Below are 24,140 nucleotides of genomic sequence, written 5' to 3'. Positions count from 1 at the left end.
GCTCCAGACCTTTTATGTCAAAAAAAAAACCCTAGCCCACGTTTCCAGTGTCCCCTCTAGCTATCAGTTCCACTCAGGATGGTAAAAGGCAAAGTTCTCCCTATCTTTAAGTTCTTTTTTTTAGAAGAGAGATATTTCCTGTTTGACATACACACATCTGGTTCCTCCAGTTGTCTTCTATTATGCTTTTCCAATTAATCTTCGCTGTGACTCTACATTAGTTATCTAAGTCAACACCAGAGTCTTTTCCTGTAAAAGTTTATTTGTGTACAAAATACGCCGGTTTTGGCTTTGACATTTATTATAAACAGTCCAATACATCATAAAAACCAATCAATCCATCTCAAACGAGTGCCGCAGTTGGCTTTACGAAGGCTCGCTCCCTTTTTGCAGTCTGGCAGAAATTCACAGACCCTGAAGCTTGCTGAAAATACCAAACAAAACCAGCACTTAAGTTTTTAAAAGACAGTTCACAATACTATTCTATTTCTTGGTTTATGAAAGACTCAATAATGTTTAAAACTATTGAAAGCATCTCGTGGTATGGTGTTTCCTATATTCGAGTAAAGGCTACGTGGGTCAAACTATCAGCAATTCCCTTGGGAGGGTGAGGGGTGTTATAAAACCCCGTCTGAGAAAATCACAGCTTCTGCAACAAGGCATGAAACTGAATCAGAGAAGATGAGTCTGCACTTTTCCCACTGGGTTCTGCCATCAGTATTCCAAATGAAAGCAAGTTGTCACCACAGCTGTAAGCCTTTTGATACTTTTTGATTTTTTTTGGTGTTGCAGCTGGCCTTTTTCCCAGTCACTGGAAACCACAGTTGAAATGAATAAGCATGGATTTAAAATCCATTAACACATCAAAGCATGAAAGTGGCTTTTGGGCTTGATGCTGATCACAAAATGAATTAATTGTTCCTAAGTGTAATTAACCTGTGTCACAAGCAGCATCTCCAGAAACAAATCTGTTTCCCAACTGGGTCTCAGTTATTGAAAATCATATAGTACAGTCTACCTTTCCTTTTACTTTTGGATCACACTCCTCCTCATTACTAATTTCTAAATTTATTATTTTAGTTCTAGGCATTTGTGTTTCTTACACTGCCCAAGTATTAAGCGTTAAGTCTACGCCAACTGCTACCACCCTGACACTCACTCTGTTTATGTAATTGATTTTCTGTGTTCCTCCTGATAATCAGAAAGCCAGCAAACAAGAAGATACTTCCTTTTAAATGAGAAAGTGAATGCATTTACCTGTCTTCAACTGTCTTGTTGGAGGGGTAGAACACCTTGAATGAAAACCCACTTCTTGGAAATGAACCCTGCAGGGAAAGATTGCCACACTTGTGTAAGTAAAATGCTGCACAAATAGTAAGAGACGCACTTGGATGCGACTGCACCCCCTTCTCGTTTTGGTAAAGCATCCGGAAATCTTACAGGATTTATGCAAAGGCAGTCAGTGTTGGTGACAGTGAACGGGTCGTATTTATCCGCAACGACGAGCACGTCTGGCACGGGGTACACCCTCAGGGAGTAGTCGTAGGCCCAGTACACAGGGCTGACGTACAGCGGAAGCGGCGTCAGGTGTCCTTGTGACAATACAGTCTTCACAAACTGCGAGGTAAACATAAATAGTTTGAGCCATTTTCTACCGGTCAAATTTTGAACCTAGACGTGTTTTTTGTGTATCTCACTCCCTCTGATTACTAATGATTTCTGGAGTAAAGCAGCAACTCCCCTACGACAAACAGGCAGCTGCTGCTTTGTTTGCTGTGTTGGGTTTTTTTAAAATACACAACGTCCTTTCCAAAACATGTCAGCCAATATTTGAAGATGTCAGAACTATTTAATTGATCAGACTCTGTAACAAACTATAGAATCTGCTTACCTGTTTCTCCAGCCCAGTACCAACACTGCCATGGCTTTTATTTTGTGTTTTTTTTTTTTCCTCATGGCTTTCCTCACGGTACTGGTGAACCACAAGACCCACACTTAAACACGGTTTTTTCCCTGCACTGGGGAAATAATCTGATTCGCAAATGATTTCAATTCCTTTGGCTGTTCTCAGAGTTGCCCCGCTCCAAATACCAGTTGCCCCCTTTCATTTGCTTTTTCATCTGTCAAATTCCAGCCAGGGTATTTCGGTTCCTGAAACTCTCTCCTCAAGCCCCTTGAAAGCTTTTATGATCTCTAATCAATCAGGTAACTGTCTTTAGGCTCCATTTTCCCCAAAGGGCCAAAATCACTACAGCGACTTGGTGGAAGGGTCTCCTGTTTAAAGAAAAGGATGTATCGAGCATAGCCCCAGTTATTCCACTAATACTGCATGAGCTCTAAAGTCACTATTAATTCAATCTAATGTTAGTAACAAAATTTCCCTCTCTCATTCATCTTTTCACACTGATGGCTGAATTAAAAAAAAAATAATGACAGGCAGAAAAGGCAGAGAAAAACCAAAGTATGGAAAAGCAACCCAATACTCTTATCTGCAGAAAATGCAATACATAATTCTACATTTCCTTCACGATTCCTTCCCTTCCAAGCACGAGAAAGCGTGTACGAGTACAGGGGAGTGATGGCTTGCAGCGTACACATACATGTATGCACATGTGCACGCCAAAACCACGGTGCAGCAGTGTCCACAACGGTTTCCCTGCGTTCAGAAAGAAACTTGAGTGCCGTTGTGATGGAGCGAAGGAAGAAAGAGCTACAAGAAGTTTCTGAGTCAAACAAGCAAAAAAAACCTCTACAAAATAGAGACTCCATCCATCATTGCAATGAGCCAGTACTGCCTGGATCATTCTCATTCAATTATACCAATAAGTCCCATCAACTCCTGCTGTGCACTCATTAAGTAGAATCCTAACTCAGAGCGCCGTGGTGATGTATGGAAAGCAGGATTAAGACTTCAACCCAGAAGGCAGAAAACACAGATGACCTTTTGGAAAAGTGGCATGCTGTTTTACTGCAAATGTCACTGGTTAATTGATCAAATCTTAAAAAAAAATAAGGTAATTTGTATTAAACTTTGCCGTTAGGAATCAGCGTTTCTTGGTACAACATTCACTGCTGGTGCACGTACACCAGGAGTCAGCTGCCATGAAGTTCTGTGTTCAAGGGCACCTGCAGTGGGACAGTCAGAATGACCCAATGCCATCAGTCAGTGTCATGGTTTCGGTTATTTTACTGTCAGGATGGAAATGAAAGTAATAATACTAAATGTATAGATCCTTCTTACGATCCCTCTCGGTTACTCTTGCCATGTGTCATGAGAATGCACATCAGAGCACCCTAAATCAGCAGATCTGCCAATTAAAAAAAGTCAAGGAGACCTCAGCAAGAAGTGCTGAACACAACTCACTCACATGGTTGGGAATATCCATGCTGCTGCTGGGGAAGCGGACGCAGTTCCTGCACATTTTATTTACCAGATCTTCACGAAAGATAATTATTTCTTGGGTGCAATATTGAATCCTAAATGGGAAACATTAATGAAATTAAATAAATTGAGATGAAACTAAAAGACAGGGAGCTGCATTATAAAGCCGATCTCCCTCTAATACAGCAAAATGAAAAAGCACATTTCAATTAAAATAATACTTTCCCATCTTCCCTCTGTTCTCTCCAGATTCAGAAAAAACACAGTGGTTTTAATACTCACTATGAAACTTTCTGCACTACTTCCTCTCATCACTAATTTGTTTATGTATTAATGTAGTTAAAACTAGTTTAAATTAATGCAAGTGTGGAATTCTAACAATTTGAAAAGTTTAAGACAAATTTTTCCAAACTTTATAATTTTTGAAAATTACATCTGTAGATAAATTAGTCATCCCATTAAAAAAAAACAAACCCATGAAAAATAGCACGAAGTAACACTGTTACCTGCAAGGATTTGTGGTGAAAACTGAAAATGGCACCAGCTGTCTGAATTCCTCAGTAATATTTTCAGCCAGGGGAGGTCTAAAATAAATAGCAACAGATGTATCAACCAAGACTCTGACCCTTCTTTAATTACTTAACTCAAAATTCCAAAATTTGAAAAAATGAAGCAAACTGACCTTGGTAAAACAGAACCAGGACCTGGGTCTTCAGGGCCAGGAACAAACACAAATCGGCTACTGTAAGAAGTTCAATGTGTCACTTTTACACAAAATGATCCTAGAAGGATCTAAACATTGGTTATATCCCACTGTCACTCCACAGGTGCACGCAGATAACCTATTCTGGGAGCAGAGATGGCAGCTCTTCTTCGCCTTATGAACCACGCAAATCACAGCTAAGGCATAGGATACATATCCACTCCTCACTGAAGTGGAAGAAACCCTAAAAACTGTTCACTGTGCAGGGGAGACTGGCTGACTCAGTGGTAACGGGCTCCATGATCCCAAAAAGGGGCCCCAGATAATCCAGCAGGCCAAGACAGCCCTACCAGAACACAGGATGGAAAACAAGTACAGGAGATAAGGCTTGCTCACATCCCACGCAGAGCGCAGGAACTGCAGGCTGTGGCCATTCCTGCTTTTGGGGCCCGTTCTAGGAGCTGGCTCTACTTAGCAGCTACTGTTAGGAATTCAAGGATCAGAAGCCAGAAAGGATAAGCATGGCTGCCTCCTGATTTTACTTCCCTTTGTACACTTAAATCTCTGTAGAAGGTATTTAGCTCTCCAGGCCTGGAATGGGGCTCCCACAAAGCAGGGACACAAGAAGGGATAAACACAAGATTCCTTTGCAGGACTGCATTGCTTTGGTTAGTTCTCAAACCAGCGGCCATGGAGAACTGTTTGTGCAAGAATGGAAAAGACAGAAAGGCGATGCCTCCGTGCAGGCAGCACTCAGTGTGTCAGATGACTTTTCTGGGGCTGGTACAGAAGGGCTGAATGTGCTTGTAGCAGCATCAAGGCTTCAACGTCAGTTTATAAAGCGGCACCGCTCAGGCAGAACCCTGCTGATCGCAAGGGAACTGCAGGGAAAAAGGGCTCACCCAAATAGCACTTTTGGGGAATCATGGGCTGTGTTTAATCCATGTGAAAAATGTTCCAAGGAGAGGCAGTTTCACCTTGCTCACTCAACAGCAGCTTCCATGACCAAGCTAGTTTAGATAAAAATCAAAGCCTGACACTGCTCTCAAAACCAACTTACGAGACCAGCCTGCTATCTGATCATGGCTGGCTCACAATAATGAAAAAAAATGGTGTCTGTTAGTTTCTTAAAGTAATAAAAGCAAAGGTTTCACAAAATAAACAAATTTCCCTTTTCATAGCACTTTGCTGTGTACCTTTTATGAATGCTGGGATATTCACATATAATATCTGCAAGAGCCTTCAAAGAACCTAGAGTCAGGAAAAAAAAATCTATGATACAACACCTGGTTAGACAATAAACACGTATTATATGAATCACCTCTATACTTCAGAACATTAAAAAATGTGTCACTTAGAAAATTAAAGTTTCTTTTCTGCTCTCTTAATTTGTTTTGCCATCATTATTTTAATTTAATGTCCATGTCTGACTGTACACAAAGACTTCCCTACCTTTCAGTGACTGAATTTGATTTTTTCCATATGGTGCAGATGAAAAATTTCCACAAAAGAAAAAGCAGGTTGGAGGTGCAGAGGAATAACCTGGGAAAAGAGAGTATCTGTGAGTATATCCATTCACTTCAGTATCTTTCAGCATTCAGCCTCCAGTCTATTCCATGAAAGGCAGAAACTGAAACAGCACTTCGAGCTCTGCTGCTGTTAACACACCTGAACTATTTTCTTGATACAGGCTTTTGTTAGCTTAAAAAAGATGAAGGCGATGAACAAATGTCACTTCAAGGGAGCCCTCTGTTGTTTACAGGCCCATTTCCAACAACATCGTTCGTGTGAATCCAGCTCACTCCTGACCCAGTCATATAATTACACAAAGTATAATTATAATGAATAGTACAATTTAAAAATGCACTCTTTCCTTCAAGAGAAAACCAGCGAGTAGGCAGCAATGGATTACTGTTAACCTCCATGCATCATTCCAATTCAAGGGCTCTACCAACATTTAATTCACCCTTTGGCGTTATGAAGTAACAGTAACTGGAATTGCCTGAGCATTTTAAGAATCTGATGAATCCCCACAGTATCACTAATCACTCAGAAACTTATGCTTTATAGCAAGGAGTGAAAAAAGAAACCCGATTCCCATCCCTAAAACAAAAATAAAAACATCTACTCAGGCATTCGTCTCACGTTCCAGGTTCCTCCCCATTTTCCTAACATGCAGTACCAGACTTGGATTTACTTCACTATTTTTCTATCCAGTTGGTAAATAGGACAGAATTGTTTATACCAGAGAAACGGCTCATCGATGTTTTTTTCCTTGCTATTCCACTCAGCTTTTATTTTTAGTTTATATTTATGAAGCTTATTACTTGCCTATTAAAAAAAAGTCTAAAACCAGTAAATGCAATGTATGCATCTTTGCCAGTTGAGTTCAGTGACCACAGTCCCTTTATTACGTCAGCATATGCAATCTTAGGTCAAGTTCAGCTTGCTTCAAGGATCTTGCCAACTTCCCTCAAGATAGTGAACTGGTTTCGTAACTTCTGGATGAGTGTGGTAATTTGTGTTCAATTTTCTTTAGGCGAGTAGCAGTTTCCCACCCTTAATTTTACGTTGCTTATTTTTAAAGCAGCCAGCACCCTCTCACGCTTCCATTCTACCTAAGACAGACAGGACAAGCTGTTCCAAAACTGCTCCGGAATACAAAGAAGCAATTCACACATCTCCCAGATGCTTGCTATCCAAATGTTGTCAACATTACTGATGTAATGATGCGTGGAAGAAACAGCTCCTATTTTAAGAGGAACTGACATTTTTTCATTGGTAGAACCAGAAAGCATCAGAGAGACTGCTGATCTCCAAAGAATTAAGAAGTTTTCTTAAAACTAAGCCTAGGAAGAACTTTCACGAGCAAGGGGAACATTCCTGTCACAGCACATAAAGTGGCTACTGTCCAAAGCAATATTAGTACTAAGTGATTTATGAAAAGGAAGTGTTGGCTTGCAAAAATATAATACAATCCATTTTTTAGAACTGTTAGAGGAAGATCCAAAAGAAATATAACAGCAACCATGAAATGCAAATAGCTGTCACTAAAATTAGAGTGAGACTTCACTGGCTTTGGGCTCGGGCTCAGCAGGATCTTACCAAAAAAATGCAACAGTTGGGTTGATTTTAGCTTTCTCAAAATGGAAGTTCAAAAACGCACACTACAGTAATAAGAGGACTCCTGAAAATTGTTGCCTTTCTCGTTTTAAAGTATACTTTTGAAAAAAGGCACACAAACCCCTGTCTTGCTGCCAGTGGTACACCGTCCAGCCTCCCCTGCCTGACAGGGATGCTCACGTGAGCGCCCACATGACGAAGAGTTCACAAAGTTAAACCAGCATAAAATTAATTCTCCAACAAAGGCAATTAGTTGTCTGCTGAGGTATTCCCTGAATGAGCTCACCATGGGGTCAGACTTCCCAGCCCACGCCAAGGAGGGGATGCAGCCACAGCCGGGGACCGAGAACCAGTTAGGCATCACGCTGCTTTGCTGCACTCATCAGCTCCAGCCATCGAGGCTGCTAAGGGCTAAAGAAAATGGTAAAAATTCTCTAAAACCAGGCTCAGAGTCAAAGCAATTTTCACCGACCTGAAAACATTGTTTGAAGCTTTTCCAGTACTTCTGCTTGGTCCAGCCACACATCAGAAACAAATACAAACATGGCATCTTCATTTTCATCCTCCAGCTGCTTCAGTTTTGCAGAAGCCTTTACTGAAGCTGAAGAAGGCCCTCCAAAGAAGTTTACGTTCCCATAGAAGGCTCTACACCATGAAAATATTCAAGTTAGTTCCGTTTTCTTCCCAAATCGTTAGTAGTTTTGATTACGACTCACTTAAGCCATTTTAATTATTATGATGATGATAGGTAGCTCAGATGGTAACAATAATCATCTAGTATTTCATGGAGAAACCAAGGAAGAGAAATGGCAGTCACTTACATGATGTACTCCCCTGCCATAATTCAACAGCTCAGCTCAGGGTAATATTTATCCTAGTTTCTCTCTCACATCCATTCTTTGAGCAACAAGGAATTTCTTATTCCCATGCAATAGTTACCTAGTCCTGCAACTGAGAAGGGCTTAGATCCCAATTGTTATTAATTTGCAGGACCCAATGGCCTTGGGAAGGGTTTTTCTGCTGATGCTGCAGGCTTTAGTACTGGTCCCAGCAGACCAGCAAGTCCCAGAATTGCTTCCTTAAAACTGCATTTATTTTGAAGCATTTGGGGAGGGGGATGAACGGCATACCTTAATGTCACAGAAATGACAAAATAATAATGTGCTTACTTAGAAACCCATAACAAAATACGGAGTGAGGCTGCCGAAAGCCAGTTTTATACCTAGTGGTAGCAGAAGGCTCCGTAGGCGGAAATCCAAAAGCCTTCACATGAAAAACTTCATCTTCGTACCAACCTAAGAGATTTTTGAAGAACAAAATAACCTTTAGTTTTTCTAACAACATCATGTCCTAGACATTAGTCACAGTTGGCAGCTGTGCTGCATAGCTGGTCCCAGCCTCCATCAATCCCTCTCCTGTGAGAGCACCAGTCCCTGTGCTGTTTAGTGGTGAACCAGACCAAGGAACTATCTGGCTGAAAAACAGGCTGAGCAAGAATTCAACTACTTTTTTTAACCCAGTCACTTCTTTGAATGGATTTGCTGCACAGCCACAGAAAGAACCTTCTCAACCCAACTGAGTAAGAATGTAGGGGAACAGGAATAATTTCTGCTGGCCCTGCCCCAGAAGAGTCTCCATCAAACTGCTCCCTTTCTCGAGAACTGTCCCATCTGATAGAGGAACAGAAGTAATAGGTGATGCTTGTCCCCACTATCATTTGTGCTCCTAACTCCTATTTACTTGCAAACATAAACTACATTCTTAGAAAATAGACTGGGATGATGTATATTGCACAGATTAATATTCTACAAACAGAAATGTCTATCATTTTGCTAAAACATGTCCAAGGCTCCAAAACTGTAAGCCCTTACATCATCTTAACAAGACAACTCATTAAAGCCTCTGAAGGACCAAGGCTCTGCCAACAGAAAGCAGCATTTTCGGATTGTTAAATCACACTGTTTGGTTATTCTAGTCTATCTTCCCAATCTAGTTGTATCTCCCCTGAGCACGTGGGAGCCAGGCCAACTGAGGCAAATCCTCAAAGCTGCCACAGATGCTCGCATCCCACCAACACCACTGAAAACCACAAATTTCGCAGAGCTCTGTTCTCTGTCTCCAGAGCCCAGGAGGTAACAGGAAAGGCTCACGGCCAAAAACCTCAGTCACAAACTCAGCCTACGGTCAAGCCTCGTCAACATGAGACTTGTCTGTTTAGCCACATATGGCAGACATGTAACTGCAGCAACAGCCATTAACAGAATAACTTCTTACGAGCTAAGAAAAACAGTCTGCTTTACCTTCTGCCAAAACAAAGCATGATTCAGTATATAAACCACTGTGGAACTGGTGCAGGAAGGTTAAGAAATATATTTTTCTTAGATCAGGACTCTTAAACTAGTTCTTTAGCCAAAGCTGGCTTTCCAGCTGGTGCAATACATTTGGACACTACTGAAGTTCATAGGCTGCCTTAAGAGCTAGGCAATCAGAGAATGGTTTGGGTTGGAAGGGACCTCAACGATCATCCAGTTCCAACCCCCCTGCCATGGGCAGGGACACCATCCACTACACCAGGTTGCCCAAAGCCTCATCCAACCTGGCCTTGAACACTTCCAGGGATGGGGCAGCCACAGCTTCTCTGGGCAACCTGAGTGCCTTCACCACCCTTGCAATGAAGAATTTCCTCCTTATATCTTATCTAAATTTACCTTCTTTCAGTTTAAAGCCTTTACCCCTTGTCCTATCACTACACGCCCTTGCAAAAAGTCCCTCTCCAGCTTTCTTGTAGCCCCTTTAGGTACTGGAAGGCTGCTAGAAGGTCTCCCTGGAGTCTTCTCTTCTCCAGGCTGAAGAACCTCAACTCTCTCAGCCTGTCTTCATTGGCAAGGTGCTCCTGGTAGCTGAGCAGGTAAGCTCATAAAGAGCCTGCAAACAGAAACACGCCCAGCTTCCACTAAGAGGAATACTAACCTTGTCCTAACAGTCTCTGTGAAAGGGCACTGAGCTGCAGCAACCATGTAATTTGAAAAGGAGGAAAAAGACAGAGCTGCAATTCTCGATACGTAATTTTTAATGGCCAGTATTGATTTATTATTCAATTTAAGATTCTCCAGGACTATAGGAAATTTCTTCAACTCTTTCACAGAAAAAGGATATGGCTTTACTAAGGTCTAGCTGGACGACTCCTGTAGGGTCTTCTAGGAAGTACTTCCCCTAAAAAATAGGATTAATTAATAATGCAAAATATACCCAAACACATAAATGCCTCAATCAGAAGCATCTATCAGTCAGCATTTAGAAATAATTTAGCAGGTTTTAATATTATAGGCTTAGAACACTCTGGCAGAACTGAAGACAATGTCTTTTATATGAAGTGTATCTCAGCACCTTCCCTTTGAGCTGCTGCAGTTTGGATTGCTGGTGCACAGTCCAGTGCAAGGGCAGGTCCAAACGCAGTCACTGGAAGCTCCAGCATTTCAAGGAGGGGCATGCCTAGAAAACGTAACTGGTTCTGTTGCTGACATAAAGCATTGCAAAATTCTGTAGTGAGAAGAGAAGGCTATTTTCCCTCACACACCAGCACCAACTGCTTGTGGAAAAGTCTCTTCTTAGGGAATGGATCTTAACACCACTGACATGGATGGGAGTTCTGCCTCTGACTTACATGACAGGATAAAGTGGTGAAACATTTAAGCCTTCTCATTTTCTAACACGTTATAACACTGAACGAACGGTGACCTAGATACTCCACCATAAAAAGCAACCTACCTCCTTGAGCTGAGTTATCATCCCAAGCACAATCACTTCTCCCACTTTAGCTGTATTGCCCAACAGAGTTTCTATTGTCTTAAGCTGGAACCAAAGGCAAAGAATCAAACGAGAATTAAATCAAACTCTCCATATATCTATTCTTAAGCAAACCAGCCAAAGCAGCACACAGCACATGGTTTTACATAAATATGAGAGAACACAGGGCCAGCCTGCACCCGTACAGTAACACCAGTGACTTTTATCAAGGAACCTCAGATGCATGACAGAGAACATAGCAGAGCAGTACAGGTGACATCTCATAGCACGCTGTCTGCGGTTTCTGGACAAACTTATTTTGGCCTGTCAAGCTGCAGTTGAGAGAGACAATCCTCCTACAACGCCAGCGTCAGCAATGCATTTGCCACTGCTGACAGGGAGGATAGGAAACAGTCAAGGAAGAAAGACACCTAGAAAGCCTGGACAGACATGCAGACTCGACTCAGCGAAGGTCAGTTGTTTTTTTCTACATGATGGCATGCTGTGAACAGGGAGAAGCAGAGAAGTCGAGCAAAGCAAAAGCAGTTATTTGGTACCCAGTGGCGCACGCACACACACATACATCTTTTTTAAAAATACATAATAACTGTATGATATAGGGAGAGTATTTAATATGAGAAAGCTGAGATGGGAACAGAACAGACTGAAGCTATTACCTTATTCAAATCATAGAATCATAGAATCATAGAATGGTTAGAGCTGGAAGGGACCTTCAAAGGTCATCTAGTCCAACCCCCCTGCAAGGAACAGGGATATCTCCAACTAGATCAGGTTGCTCAGGGCCTCATCCAACCTGGCCTTGAACTTCTCCAGGGATGGAGCATCCACCACCTCTCTGGGCAACCTGTTCCAGTGTTCTACAACTCTCATGGTAAAAAATTTTTTCCTAATATCCAACCTGAATCTACCTCCCTCTATTTTAAAACCATTACCCCTTGTCCTATCACAACTGGCCCTCCTGAACAGCCTCTCCCCATCTTTCTTGTAGGCCCCCTTGGGGTACTGGAAGACCGCTATAAGGTCACCCCGGAGCCTCCTCTTCTCCAGGCTGAACAGCCCCAACTCTTTCAGCCTGTCCTCATAGGAAAGGCTTGTAGGTTTGTGAATTTAGTGCTTATGAAAGAAAGAACGAACCAGGGAAAATATCCCCAAGCAGAGGGAAGCAAAGTGTAACAAGTCGAAAGGCTAATGCCCTTCCACCTCAGGAAGCCACATTCCTCTTGCATTTCACAGCTGCTTTTCAATGGTTTGGTCGTCATGCTGATCTGAGCCAACTAACTGCATTTTTGACACACAGGCTAAAAATGATCAAAAATAACTCCTTTCCATTGATTGCTCATATTGGATGTAAAACTAAGGTGTCGCTGGAGAACTATTACTGCATTAAAGCGTAACACAAAGACAGTTCCTTCTGCAAGAAGAAAACCCAGATTTTTTACCTGGAATTTGCTCCTACTGTCATCAGGATGAGCAACGACTGTGGAAGGAGTGAACAACTCATGTCTGTGAGTCCTCTGCAGAAACCAAAATTGAAGTAATCCAGTTTAGAAACAAACGAGCGCTGTCAAAAAGCCAGTTCATTGCAATCACTACACAAAACACTTTTTAAAGTTCTCTTGCTCTATTTTATCCAGCAACATTTAATTTGTCGAGCATAATCAGTTCTTTTGACAAGAATTTGCTTCTAAGAAATAATCAATAATACTGGACAATAAAACTAAGCCCAAAAAAGTCACACCAAAGTACCTGTAATGCTTGTAAAAGAAATTATTTTTGACCACCTGGAAGGAAGAGGTGAGAGAGCAAGGGAAGGTAAACTGTGTTAAATGCAAACTACGGGGCAAAGAGCAGGTTTCTCTTCACGGCAGGGCCTATTAAAAGTAAGCACTTTTATCTTTTAATAACAGGAGCAAGCTACACTAACTGATAAACTGCAGAGAGCATAAAGGAAATGCGTTGCAGAAATTTTCACTTCTTTCACTCTTTTTCCTGCAGCCTGGAAGCCTCCTCTTGGAACAAAGCCATGGCTGCCACACACAGCGATCCATACCAGCAGCCCTCAGCCACACAGTGACCTGAACCTTCACTTTTCTAGAGGCTGGAAAGGAGTAGGTATGACAACCCAACACAAAACCTGCACAACAGAGAGCCTATGCGGAACACGCAGGCAAAGAGGTGCGATAGCACAACACAGCCCAGGAAAAGGGGCTTCAGGACATAACCTGTGGATGTGTCATAGAATCATAGAATCCTAGAATGGTTTGGGTTGGAAGTGACCTCAAAGATCATCTAGTTCCAACCCCCCTGCCATGGGCAAGGACACCCTCCACTACACCAGGTTGCCCAAAGCCTCATCCAGCCTGGCCTTGAACACTTCCAGGGATGGGGCAGCCACAGCTTCTCTGGGCAACCTGTGCCAGTGCCTCACCACCCTCAGAGTGAAAAATTTCTTCCTTATATCTAACCTAAATCTCCCCTCTTTCAGTTTAAAGCCATTGCCCCTTGTCCTGTCACTACACACCCTTGTAAAAAGTCCCTCTCCAGCTTTCCTGTAGGCCCCCTTTAGGTACTGGAAGGCTGCTATAAGATCACCCCGGAGCCTTCTCTTCTCCAGGCTGAACAGCCCCAACTCTCTCAGCCTGTCTCCATAGCAGAGGTGCTCCACCCCTCGGATCATCTTCGTGGCCTCCTCTGGACCCACTCCAGCAGCTCCATGTCCTGCTGCTGTTTTGTGTGCGTGCCAACTCCAGCAGGTTTCACTAATCCTGATCACTGTTTGTAGGAACTAAAGCTTCTTTAGTTAATGGTTAACTGGTCTTCCAGGGTAGAGCTTCCCAAATACACATACTCCTAGTGGCAGCAAATCAGGGGATTTGCTGGTAGACAGAGTTGTTGCTGCTCAGGGGTACCTGACCCTGTGCATACAACTCCCACTCGGTCCAAAGGACGAGCAGTTCACGCAGTTCAGCTGAGTGCCTCCCTCCTGCCTACATGGCAGCACAGACAACCAGCTGTGCTCACTGTCTGCCTGTGTCCAGGCCCTTCGCTCACACCCCGGGGCAGGGCTGCGCACAGGCAGCGAGGTCTGTGCAGCACCTGCCAGCACCCAGCCGGGTCTGTGCTGTGGGTCAGCTCTCCACAGTCAGTGCAGACGCCTGGAAAACAACTAACAAGTCATCCGGTCAGCAGCTCACTCCCCATCCCACCATTGCTCCCACTGGGCTGCACGACAGAGGCAGGGTGGGCTGCAGCACGGAGTAAGCAGGCGGGCACCACGGGGCTGGATCCCATCTCACTGGGTGAGTGGGAGAAAGGGAAGAACAGGGTTGTGACTCTGTTCTGAGGGATGATCAGACAGCGAGTGCTGAGGGGCTGACTCTTTCTAGCTGCATGCACAGCCTAGTCCAGAGCCACTACCTACAGCTGCTGCCAATACCTGCAGCTACCATCGCGGTGGTGCAGAGCAAGTCATGTTGGGAAACCCTCTTCTGAAGTTGCTCACAACAGAAGACAAGACACACGCATCATCAAGAGATGACAAGGGGTCGCTGGCTCTCATTGGGCTTTTTGAAAACTGGAAAATGAATAAATGAACTAAACCAGAAGCAAATCTCATTGCTTCAAAGAGAACATGAATGAGAGCTTCCCATGGCTTCGGGTTGGCGTTATCTCAACAAGCACTACATACTATGACACGGTAATCAAATGTAGCACAGAGCCAAACTACAGGGGGGAAAGGAGCAAGACACACACACAAAAATATAATCTCCTTTTCTGACATTATGCTAAATACAGAAGCACATGAATCCATCATGATGCATGGTTAACAGCTGTAAAGGCTGAGAAAACTTAGTATAGATCCTATTCTTATTCAGATTTTATTTAATCTATAGCTCACAGCACAAAGCACTGCTCTCCATGAAGGAATATAAAACCCAGCATTTTGTTTGTGTATTTTATTAAACAAAGCAAAACTTTTTCTGACCTGTTGCAAGATGGAGTAGCGTTCACGAAACAATTCTGCTTTATCTCTGGCAGTTCCAAATAAATTTGGTGCAGGACAATTGGTCATTGACAGACTGCAAGAAGTTTAGCAAAATCAAGATTAAAGGAGGTACATTCTACATACAAAAATGACTTATTCATCTAGAAGTTATAGGAGGCTGCAAAAGCTATAACACCACTGCATAATTTATTTACTCAATGAGGAAGATTTCTGCTAGGGATTCTGTGCTTCTGCATTTTGAAGGCTACATCCATTTAATTTCCCTTTAACTCACAGACCTCGAGATTTATCTTTCCACCTTAACAGGGCTCTGCAGAAAACAGTTTTTAAAAAAGCAGTTAAGCTTGTCTTTTAAAGCATGTCTTTTAAGCGGTCATGAAGAGTATTTTCTTCCTCTTAGCAGATCGTCTTCACAGAGTTCTCTGCTTTCAATAGCCTGAAAAGCTACAAACTGGCACTGGAATACAACTCCTACTGCAAACACACAGACTGCTTTTGCTGGGCTGGCAGGATCACGGACCAAAGCTTAGAAAATGAGTTGCACACTACACGAAGGCTGCTGCAGCCCCTCGCCACGAACACCCACTATCCATTCCTCAGCTAACACCACTTCGAGCCTTTTAAAAGCACAGCCTCTTTTGGCTCAGCAGTCTGGGCTGCTTGCTGTTAAAGGTAAATTCTTTAGCTAGCAAAACATTTACAACTAAATCCTCCATCTACTTCTTCCTTTCTCCAGCCTGGGGGATCACCAGTTGCTCCTAATTTTCCTTTTTCAGCTTTTGTAGCTCTCCTTAGAAATCCCCCAGGGCTTCAGGGAGTTGCAAGTTACAGTCTAAGAAATAAAAACATGCAACAGACAGACCAAATTTATTTAAAAAAAAAATTAAACAGCAAAATGTGGAAAAAAAACCCAACAAAAACTACACTTAGTGATGTATGTCCTTAGCCTTACTGTCTCTTTCATTCATTAGATGGCACAAACATGGTTGGACATTCCCTCTGGTAAAAACTGAAGTTTCAGAGCCAGTAACATCACAGGCAGCACAGAATACACTGCCACAGGACATACAGGTCCCCATTTCACTTTCATCCTACTGGACTAGGAAAAACCCAATGGCACATTTATTTATGGGCCAGCATTTACCACAGAGTCTGACTGGCTTTTTAGAGACTAAGAAACAAAATTGTCTCCCTTTCTCACTCAGGCTTGAGATGAGCAGACCCAGGAGGGAAAGATTAGAAAACAGACTTTTAATCATATAGAAATAGAGGCTTTTCTCTTAATATAAGAAGTAGTTGAAAGTTAAAATATGCAAGACTTACGGTAAAAACTTCTTTCTTTCCGAATTATAAATATAACGTGGAATATCGAAGGCTCCAATAATGTTGAAAACATTTTCTCTGAAATAAGAATACATTTACAACATTATCTGAAGTGGATGAAACAAACAGTAACAAAAGATATTAAATAAAATTATATTCATTTTGTTTACTATCACCCTGTGTTATCACCATTTCTCCTGCATCACTCTACCTATCGGGTGCTACTGCATCTTCCAATCCAAAAAAGGAAACTCTTCAGAAGTCCATTTAGAAATAAGAGAGGGATAAATCTCCTTCCCTCACCATCCTCTGCTACCTTTTTTGACAACAGAACAGCCTTGGCATGGTTAATGTGAACAGGTTTGAACAATGGACATGCACAACTCTTCAGACTATTAAGCGAGTTGATACATCCCATTATATTTACTGGTTCAGCTCATAGATTCATAGATTCGTAGATTTCTAGGTTGGAAAAGACCTTAGAGATCATCGAGTCCAACCGTCCCTAATCCCCATTAAACCATATCCCCAAGTAGATCATCCACCCTATTCTTAAACACATCCAGGGATGGGGACTCAACCACCTCCCTGGGCAGCCTATTCCACTGGCTGACAACCCTTTCAGAGAAGAAATACTTCCTAACGTCCAACCTGAATCTCCCCTGACTAAGCTTATGTCCATTTCCTCTTGTTCTATCACCCAACACTAATGTAAAGAGCCCTTCCCCTACCTCCCCACCATCCTTTCTCAAGTATCTGTAGTATTTGTAGCTCTCTCCTCCGATGCCTCTCATTTTCCTCTTACTGTAAGTGGATCAAATTCATCACAGTAGATAAAATTATCCCGTGAACCTTCACTAAGGCTTGCAAGCACAGGACAACCATCATGGCCTATCAGATGTCTTAGGCTTCGGAGTGCACTTCATACAAAACTTTGCCCTCAAACTTTCTGCAGCATAATTCAGGACAGTCGTACAGGCTGGACCTGTGATCCGTAGAGCTCTTCCTTTCAGGACTCTGTACTGAGAGCCTATGCACACAGATTTCTCTTCACTTCTGGAGTGAAAAATACATGAAGTATATAAAACAACTCAAAGAAAAGTCACACTCAAACCCTCTGCATCATAAAGGTTCCAACGACAAGGAGAAAAGTAAAAAAAACCAAATTTGCTTCGTACTGAGAAACTGTGGGATCACAGCTGACATGCCCAGCAAACCATTTCTTTTCATGCTTTGCATTGCGATGGCAGTACACAACGGAAACACTAAACACATTCATCACAATCACAAATAAAGTTCTCAGAAGCTCAAGTAATTGCTCTCTGCTTTGGTATCAGAGAGTGAAAATCAATCAGGGTTTTCAAAAAACAGCCCTGCTACACAAAAAAAGCAGAAACAAGCACCACGGAGGAAAACTTTTCCAAGTGCTTTCAGAAGAGAAGTATCTTTTGAAAGGCACAAAGAGAACCTTGGATCATTCTGAACTAGAGAAAAGGAAATAAAGAAACGAACCAAAGTAACGAGTTCTCTCTGCATCGTAACTATTGGTTTGTTTTATCGATTAACATTCAACCTGCATCACATGTAACACATAACCATAGCATTTCAATTCCAAAATGTCAGCATTTTATTTAGAATCCCCTGGAGGCCTACCCGTGAGAACAAATTTTCTAAGAAGGAACATTACTAACCTTCAAAGACAGTGCTAGGGAGACAAAAGCACAAAGCAATTACTGCACGCGTCGCGCTGCGGAAAATGCCTGACATTTATTTCCCAAGAAGAAATAAGGGAACGCAGAGCAACTCCCATAAACCTCAAATCAAAAAATAATGTCACCGTACATAGTTTCGTCTGATGCCTGGCTACATTCTTGGACGGCTGCTTCCACTGTGGGTTGTTCAATCATATTAGATGACACTGAAAAGAAAGATTTCAAAGGATTAAAACTGCAGGCTATGGAAAGTAGTGAAGTAAGAAAGTAAGTAGGTTTCAAATATTTTATGAAAAATGGTTTGGTCTTCTCAGAGGACTATATTACACAAACAAGCATATTTTCAGTAAGCTAATGACACGCGCTGTTTTCTCTTTACAAATGGATCACTAAATATTCTCACCAGAAGGATACATCTCTAGCAAAAAAAATAACCCCCACACACACTTTGCCCACCATTAACTCACTCAACATGGCGAACAAGACAATTATAGTTTAGGCGAAGCTGCCAAATATACTACAAATGTGTCAGATCTGAGCTTTCACATTCTGGAGGTTAATTTTGTTCCAGAAAGTTACCACACAGATTGCTGTCAGAAAGAAGTATTCAAACAGTTTAACAGCATTCTGGAGACAGGCACATTGTTGTCTTCATGGACTTAAACTGATAATTGAAATTTAAAAATGTTTCTAAACACTAGCGTTTTGCTGAAGTGGAAGAGAAGGCCAATCAATGCAGATCCACAAAAGGACTTGGTCAGCATTTCCAAGCCTAACTGCTGGGCTCCTGGGACAGAAACCAGTACGTGAAAACCTGCCCTAGAGCTTCCCACTTGGGGCATGAGACTTAAAATCACAATTCCTGTAAGACAGTGATGAAGAGCAGAGCAAAAAGGGCACTAAGGGAGCAGGAATCACAGACCAGCATGGTCTGAATGGCATCTCTACCTCCAACCTCTAACAACTCATGGATGTTGGCGGGACAATATGGGAATTTACAGCACAAAATTCCAGCCTGGACAAAGACAGGTGTTGGTGAGTGCACTGACTGCATGTACTACACTGGCCCCAGAGCTTCTCGTACCAACTCAAATTTGTTCAAAAATGTGGATGCATTCATTTGTACCTGTAGGCTTTATGACAGATCAGGATGAGTTCTTCCAACTGCTTTTACTCCCTGTTTGATCAGCTATGATCTGTTATCCCATGGCTAGAGTAGGAACATAAAGCCACAACTTCTGTAGTCTGTGCTCTAGTAAAGCTCCAAAGCAAGCATGTGCCCATCCTTGACTTAATTTGGTTTAAATAGGATGGGCCGGGAAGGTGTCCTGAACTCACCGGAGGCCTAATATTTATTTTAGATGACATTTATACGGATTTGAATCTCCTCGGCCAAAAACTGGAAGCAACCCCCAGTTTCCTGGTTCTCATGAGCGCCGACCAGTAAAGACACATAGATGTCAGGCATCAGTGTCACCTCCATCAGTCACCTTCTTTAACTAAAGGTGCTACAACTCCTGTTTTGTGCTGTCAGACTGTCAGGTTTATTTTGACCTACTATCCCATGCCTTTCATGGCGCTTAGGAGCAGGGACACTGGATCTGTGCACCTCAGGACACAGTGTCCCAATTAAGCAGGAGGTAGTCCCCAGACTGAATACTCCTGCCAAGGATGGAGTTTCAGGCATACTCAGAACCAAATGGGTCATGAGAACTTTACCAGCAAAACCTCAGCTCTTCGAGTGTCTCATGATTTTGTGGGATTTTCCAGGAGTTTTCTAGATGGCACTTTTAGACTTAGTGATTTATGGAATTTGATGTACTTTCATAAGCCAAGCAGGTACAGCTGCTCCAGTGCTCCAACTGTTATCAGCACCTTCGGCCCAGTGTTACTCTCACGAGATCAGGTTGGTACAGAACATCAGCATCTGCCTCGCTGCTTCAGAGAACATCCAGGTGATGGTTAAACTCCATCCGCAGCTGGTTGAAGTTAACGTGCAAGACCATTATACTGGTGCACTTGCACCTCCCACTCCACGTGGATGCAAGGGCAGTGATTGCTGAAGGAAGGACTGCAACTGTTTCCTTCCTGCAGTCACAGCTAGGCTCCTAGGATTACAGCTGCCAACAATCCTAACCCTTTTCTGGACCTGGACCACTAAATAATGAGTGAATTCATTTCTCATTATTTCTTTGGTGTATTTTAATATTTCAAATGAGAGTTTCAGATGCAAGGATGTCCATACAAACGCAGCTAGGTGCTTTTAGTAACTGGCATTGAAAAATTTCGCTGCTCTTGGAAAAGTCAGGAAGTACCAGGCTGCCAACTTTTTAAATGGCAAAATTATACTATCTTCTGCTGACATTACAAACTTCAATATTTAACAAAACAAAATGTCAACAAAGACATTTATCTTTATCAATCCAGTAGACTAGAATGACACCTTAGTGCATACGCTGCCAGTAACTCTGTCTTTGTCTAAATAATATCACGAGCACGAGATAAACTTAGCAAGCTTAAGAAAAATAAATTGTTTACTTACAAGGCTGTTTTTCAACGGCATCGATGACATTCTCAATTACATCGTCAAGTTCTACTTCATTGATGGACTGAAGAGCTTCGGTGAGGTACTTTAGAGCATCCCTAATCCAATGAAGAAAGTCAGCTCAAAATGCAATTAATATTCAATACAGTTTACACCAATTATGCCAATTTTGGCAGATGTGCACATAATCACTAAATGGCTTGTGATTAAAAAAGTAGAAATAATTAGTGCTGCATAATACTGCCCTAGTTTAATTCAAAGGGAAAAAAATCATCAGGATTGAAAACATTGAGGATAAGAAGCAAGTATAGAGAACCTCATCTTCATACAATCACAGAAAGACTCATGTCAGAAGGGACCTGTGAGGTCTCCTGGTCCAGCTTTCTGCTCCAATAGCACAGGCAGTCACATGGCTCCCAGCGCTGTTCAGGAAAGTTCTGAACATCTCCAAGGATGGAGATCTCGCAGCCTCTCTCAGCCCTGTCCTGGTGCTTAACTACTCTCCTTGCGAACAACTTTTTCATATCGTTATGGAAAAGTCCACATTAGAAAGGACCTCTGGAGACCATCTGGTCCAATCATCTACTGAAAGCAGGGACTTAGATTATGCCATCCAGGGCCCCAGCAAGCCAAATTTTGAGTATTCCCAGTAAGAGAGATTCCACCACTTCTCTAGTCAACCTACTCTAAAGTTTAATTGTTCTTACAGTGAAGATTTTCTTTCAAGCTTGTGCCCAATGCCTCTTACCTGTCACTATGCATACCTGAGAAGTACCTCTGTCTTACTCTACAACCACCTTTCAGGAAGACTGGGATTAGATCCTCCTGAGCCTTCCCTTCTTGAGGCTGAATAAACTCAAATCCTAAGCATTTTTTCCACATAAAGTTCTCCAACCCTCTAATCATAGAATCACAGAATGGTCTGGGTTGGAAGGGACCTTTAAAGGTCACCTAGTTCAACCCCCCCTGCCATAAGCAGGGACATCTTCAACTCGATCAGGTTGCTCAGAGCCCCATCCAACCTGACCCTGAATGTTTCCAGGGATGAGGTATCTACCACCTCCCTGGGCAACCTGGTCCAGTGTTGCACCACCCTCATTGCAAAAAATTCCTTCCTTATGTCTAGTCTAAATCTACCCTCTTTCAGTTTAAAACCATTAGCCCTTGTCCTATTGCGATGGGCCCTACTAAAATGTTTGTCCCCATCTTTCTTATAATCCCCCTTTAAGTACTGAAAGGCCACAATAAGGTCTCCCCGGAGCCTTTTCTTCTCCAGGCTGAACAACCTGAACTCTCAGCCTGTCTTCAGCGGAGAGGTGCTCCAGCCTTCAAAACATCTTCATGGCCCTCCTCTGGACTCGCTCCAACAGGTCCATGTCTTTCCTGTGCTGAGGACTCCAGAGCTGGATCATCTTGGAAGTCCTCCACTAGATCATCTCCTTTTAATGCCTCTCTTGAACCGAGGGGACTAGAACTGGACAAGTGGGATTTCTTCTGTTGCGATCTGTGCTTGCTGCCTCTCACCCCTTATGTGTGCACTGGCTCCTTCTCACTAAGTCCCTGTTAGCAGTTGGATCATCTTCACCGACTTTTCCGCAGTCTCAGCAAACCCAGCTCTCCCTGCTTCCCTTACACATCACGAGCACCAGCCCGTGCCCATCTTAACAGCCCTCTGCAGAACTCACTCCAGTTTATCAGGACCTCTGAGACTGGAGTTATTTTCATTCTAAATAACAATTAGAAATCCACTTCCTCCCTCATCCTTAGGCTACAGTCTCACAGCTAAAGATAACAATTTTCTTATTAAAGTCATCTGTCAGCCAATTAAAACTGGCATTTTTGTTAACAGCCTGACCTTCAAAATGCCTCGGTGCACTTAACTGTGGGAGTCGGGAGCTCTGAACTTGGACTCCTCTCTGATGAAATTGCCAGGACATTGTCCAAAATAATCACATCCCATCCGCGCCAGAAACGAAACGGAACTAACATTAACACACGATCTTGAAAGGAAAAATAGGAGCAACGGAGCCGCAGGCACTCCTATAAATCACGACACTTTCCCCTGCGAGCAGAAACCACTTCTCTCCGACCTTGCAATCCCTAATCCACGTTATTACGTGCCTTCGGAAATCCCATTTCTTTCTCTCCTGTGAGATGCTGAACACAGAACTGGCATGTGCCAACTCAGGAAAGAGATCCCGGAGTTGTCAGGGACACTGGTGGACAAAAAACACCGGGGAGGGCACCACGGGGCGATGGCACTGCCGGAACCCACGGCGGGGGCTGCGGGTGGGTCGGGTCACGGGTGGGGATGGACGGAAGAGGCCCCACGGCAGCAGAACGGGAAAACCAAGAGGGCTTTGGAGCAGCGACTCCGAAGGCCTCAGCGCGGGGGTGAGGAAGAGGAGGGGAAGGCACTGCCGCATCCCCGAGGAGGCTACGCAGGGGGTGCCGGCCTATCCCGGACCAAATCCCCCCCACCGGGGCGCGCGCCGGAAGCGGGAGCTGGGATAGAGGGAAGCACGCGAGGACCCCCCCGGGGCGCAGCGGAGCGGGTCCCGCACCGGGAGCGCCTGCCCGGCTCGCACGGCTCGTTCCGCCGGGCCGTCCCCGGGCGGCTGCCCCTCCGCGGCCCCCGGCGCTACTCACGCCCGCAGCAGCAGCCCGCGCAGCCGGAACGCCGAGCCCAGGCGGCGCCGCAGCCGCTCCGGCTCCATGGCGGGCGGTTGGCGCCAAACGGCGCCGCGCCTCCCCCTCGCCGCCCTGGCCCTGCCCCGGGGCGGGCGGAGGCTGCGGGGTGGAGCACCGTGGGGCCGAGGTGGTGCGGCTCGGTGCCGCGGCCCGGAGGTCGCCCAGCGGACTCGCTGCGTGCCAGCGGGAGGCAGGCGGGATCCCCGGGCCCGGGACAGGCGGTGTTGGTGCCTCATGTTTTCCAACGTCCTGGAAGGAGGGATGGCTGCCGCATCGCCCAGCCGGGAAGGACACCGTTTTGAGCCTTGTTTTCAGCCGTTGATGCCTTCAGATGGCATCTGTTAGATGGCACCTGTTAGATGGATGTTTCTCTCCCATTCCTCATTTCTTCTCACTCATCCATCAGTCTCTCCCAAGGTTCGCCAGCCCTGGATCAGGGCTGTTGCCAGTCTGCTGTTCTGCAGTCGGTTGTTCAGTTCTATCTTCCCTAACTCTGTCTTGCCTGTAACTACCGCTATGTAGGATTCATTCCCAGCTGGAAGGGCGCACTGGCCCCCGGGCCATTTCCCTGAATGCTCTTGGAGAGCATATCATAGAATCATAGAATCATAGAATCATAGAATCATAGAATCATAGAATGGTTTGGGTTGGAAGGGACCTCAAAGATCATCTAGTTCCAACCCCCCTGCCATGGGCAGGTACACCCTCCACTACACCAGGTTGCTCAAAGCCTCATCCAACCTGGCCTTGAACACTTCCAGGGATGGGGCAGCCACAGCTTCTCTGGGCAACCTGTTCCAGTACCTCACAGGTTGGAGATGCTCACTGACAGTAACTGTGCCACCTGG

The 24,140-nt window shown here is 43.9% G+C and overlaps 1 protein-coding gene across 1 annotated transcript; it reads right to left on the bottom strand.

The window, feature by feature from the left end:
- Positions 1 to 283: 283 nt before the first annotated feature.
- On the bottom strand, positions 284 to 23,318 carry POLE2 (DNA polymerase epsilon 2, accessory subunit). Its single transcript, XM_086613456.1, has 19 exons — positions 23,251 to 23,318; positions 20,599 to 20,699; positions 18,187 to 18,262; positions 16,345 to 16,422; positions 15,001 to 15,094; positions 12,455 to 12,529; positions 10,977 to 11,060; positions 10,365 to 10,421; positions 9,509 to 9,557; positions 8,431 to 8,503; positions 7,681 to 7,853; positions 5,538 to 5,627; positions 5,282 to 5,336; positions 4,065 to 4,124; positions 3,889 to 3,966; positions 3,369 to 3,477; positions 1,441 to 1,617; positions 1,258 to 1,325; positions 284 to 424 (listed from the first exon to the last, which is right to left on the bottom strand). The coding sequence occupies exons 1-19, from the start codon at positions 23,316 to 23,318 to the stop codon at positions 406 to 408; spliced, it is 1,584 nt and encodes a 527-aa protein (XP_086469582.1). The 3' UTR covers positions 284 to 405.
- Positions 23,319 to 24,140: the final 822 nt, after the last annotated feature.

Source organism: Tauraco erythrolophus, chromosome 6 (genome assembly GCF_009769465.1).
Source record: "Tauraco erythrolophus isolate bTauEry1 chromosome 6, bTauEry1.pri, whole genome shotgun sequence".
NCBI classification, from domain to species: domain Eukaryota; kingdom Metazoa; phylum Chordata; class Aves; order Musophagiformes; family Musophagidae; genus Tauraco; species Tauraco erythrolophus.
This window is presented reverse-complemented; position numbering and strand designations above follow the sequence as displayed.

Bases quoted from the DNA above. Each gene is read 5' to 3' on its own strand.
- POLE2 (XM_086613456.1), bottom strand. From the start codon at position 23,318: ATGGAGCCGGAGCGGCTGCGGCGCCGCCTGGGCTCGGCGTTCCGGCTG. The intron at 15,095-16,344 runs GTAAGTCTTGCA...AACTTCTTGCAG, and splicing joins GAAAGAAAGAAGTTTTTACC to TCTGTCAATGACCAATTGTC. The intron at 5,337-5,537 runs GTAGGGAAGTCT...TCCTGACTCTAG, and splicing joins TCAAATTCAGTCACTGAAAG to GTTCTTTGAAGGCTCTTGCA.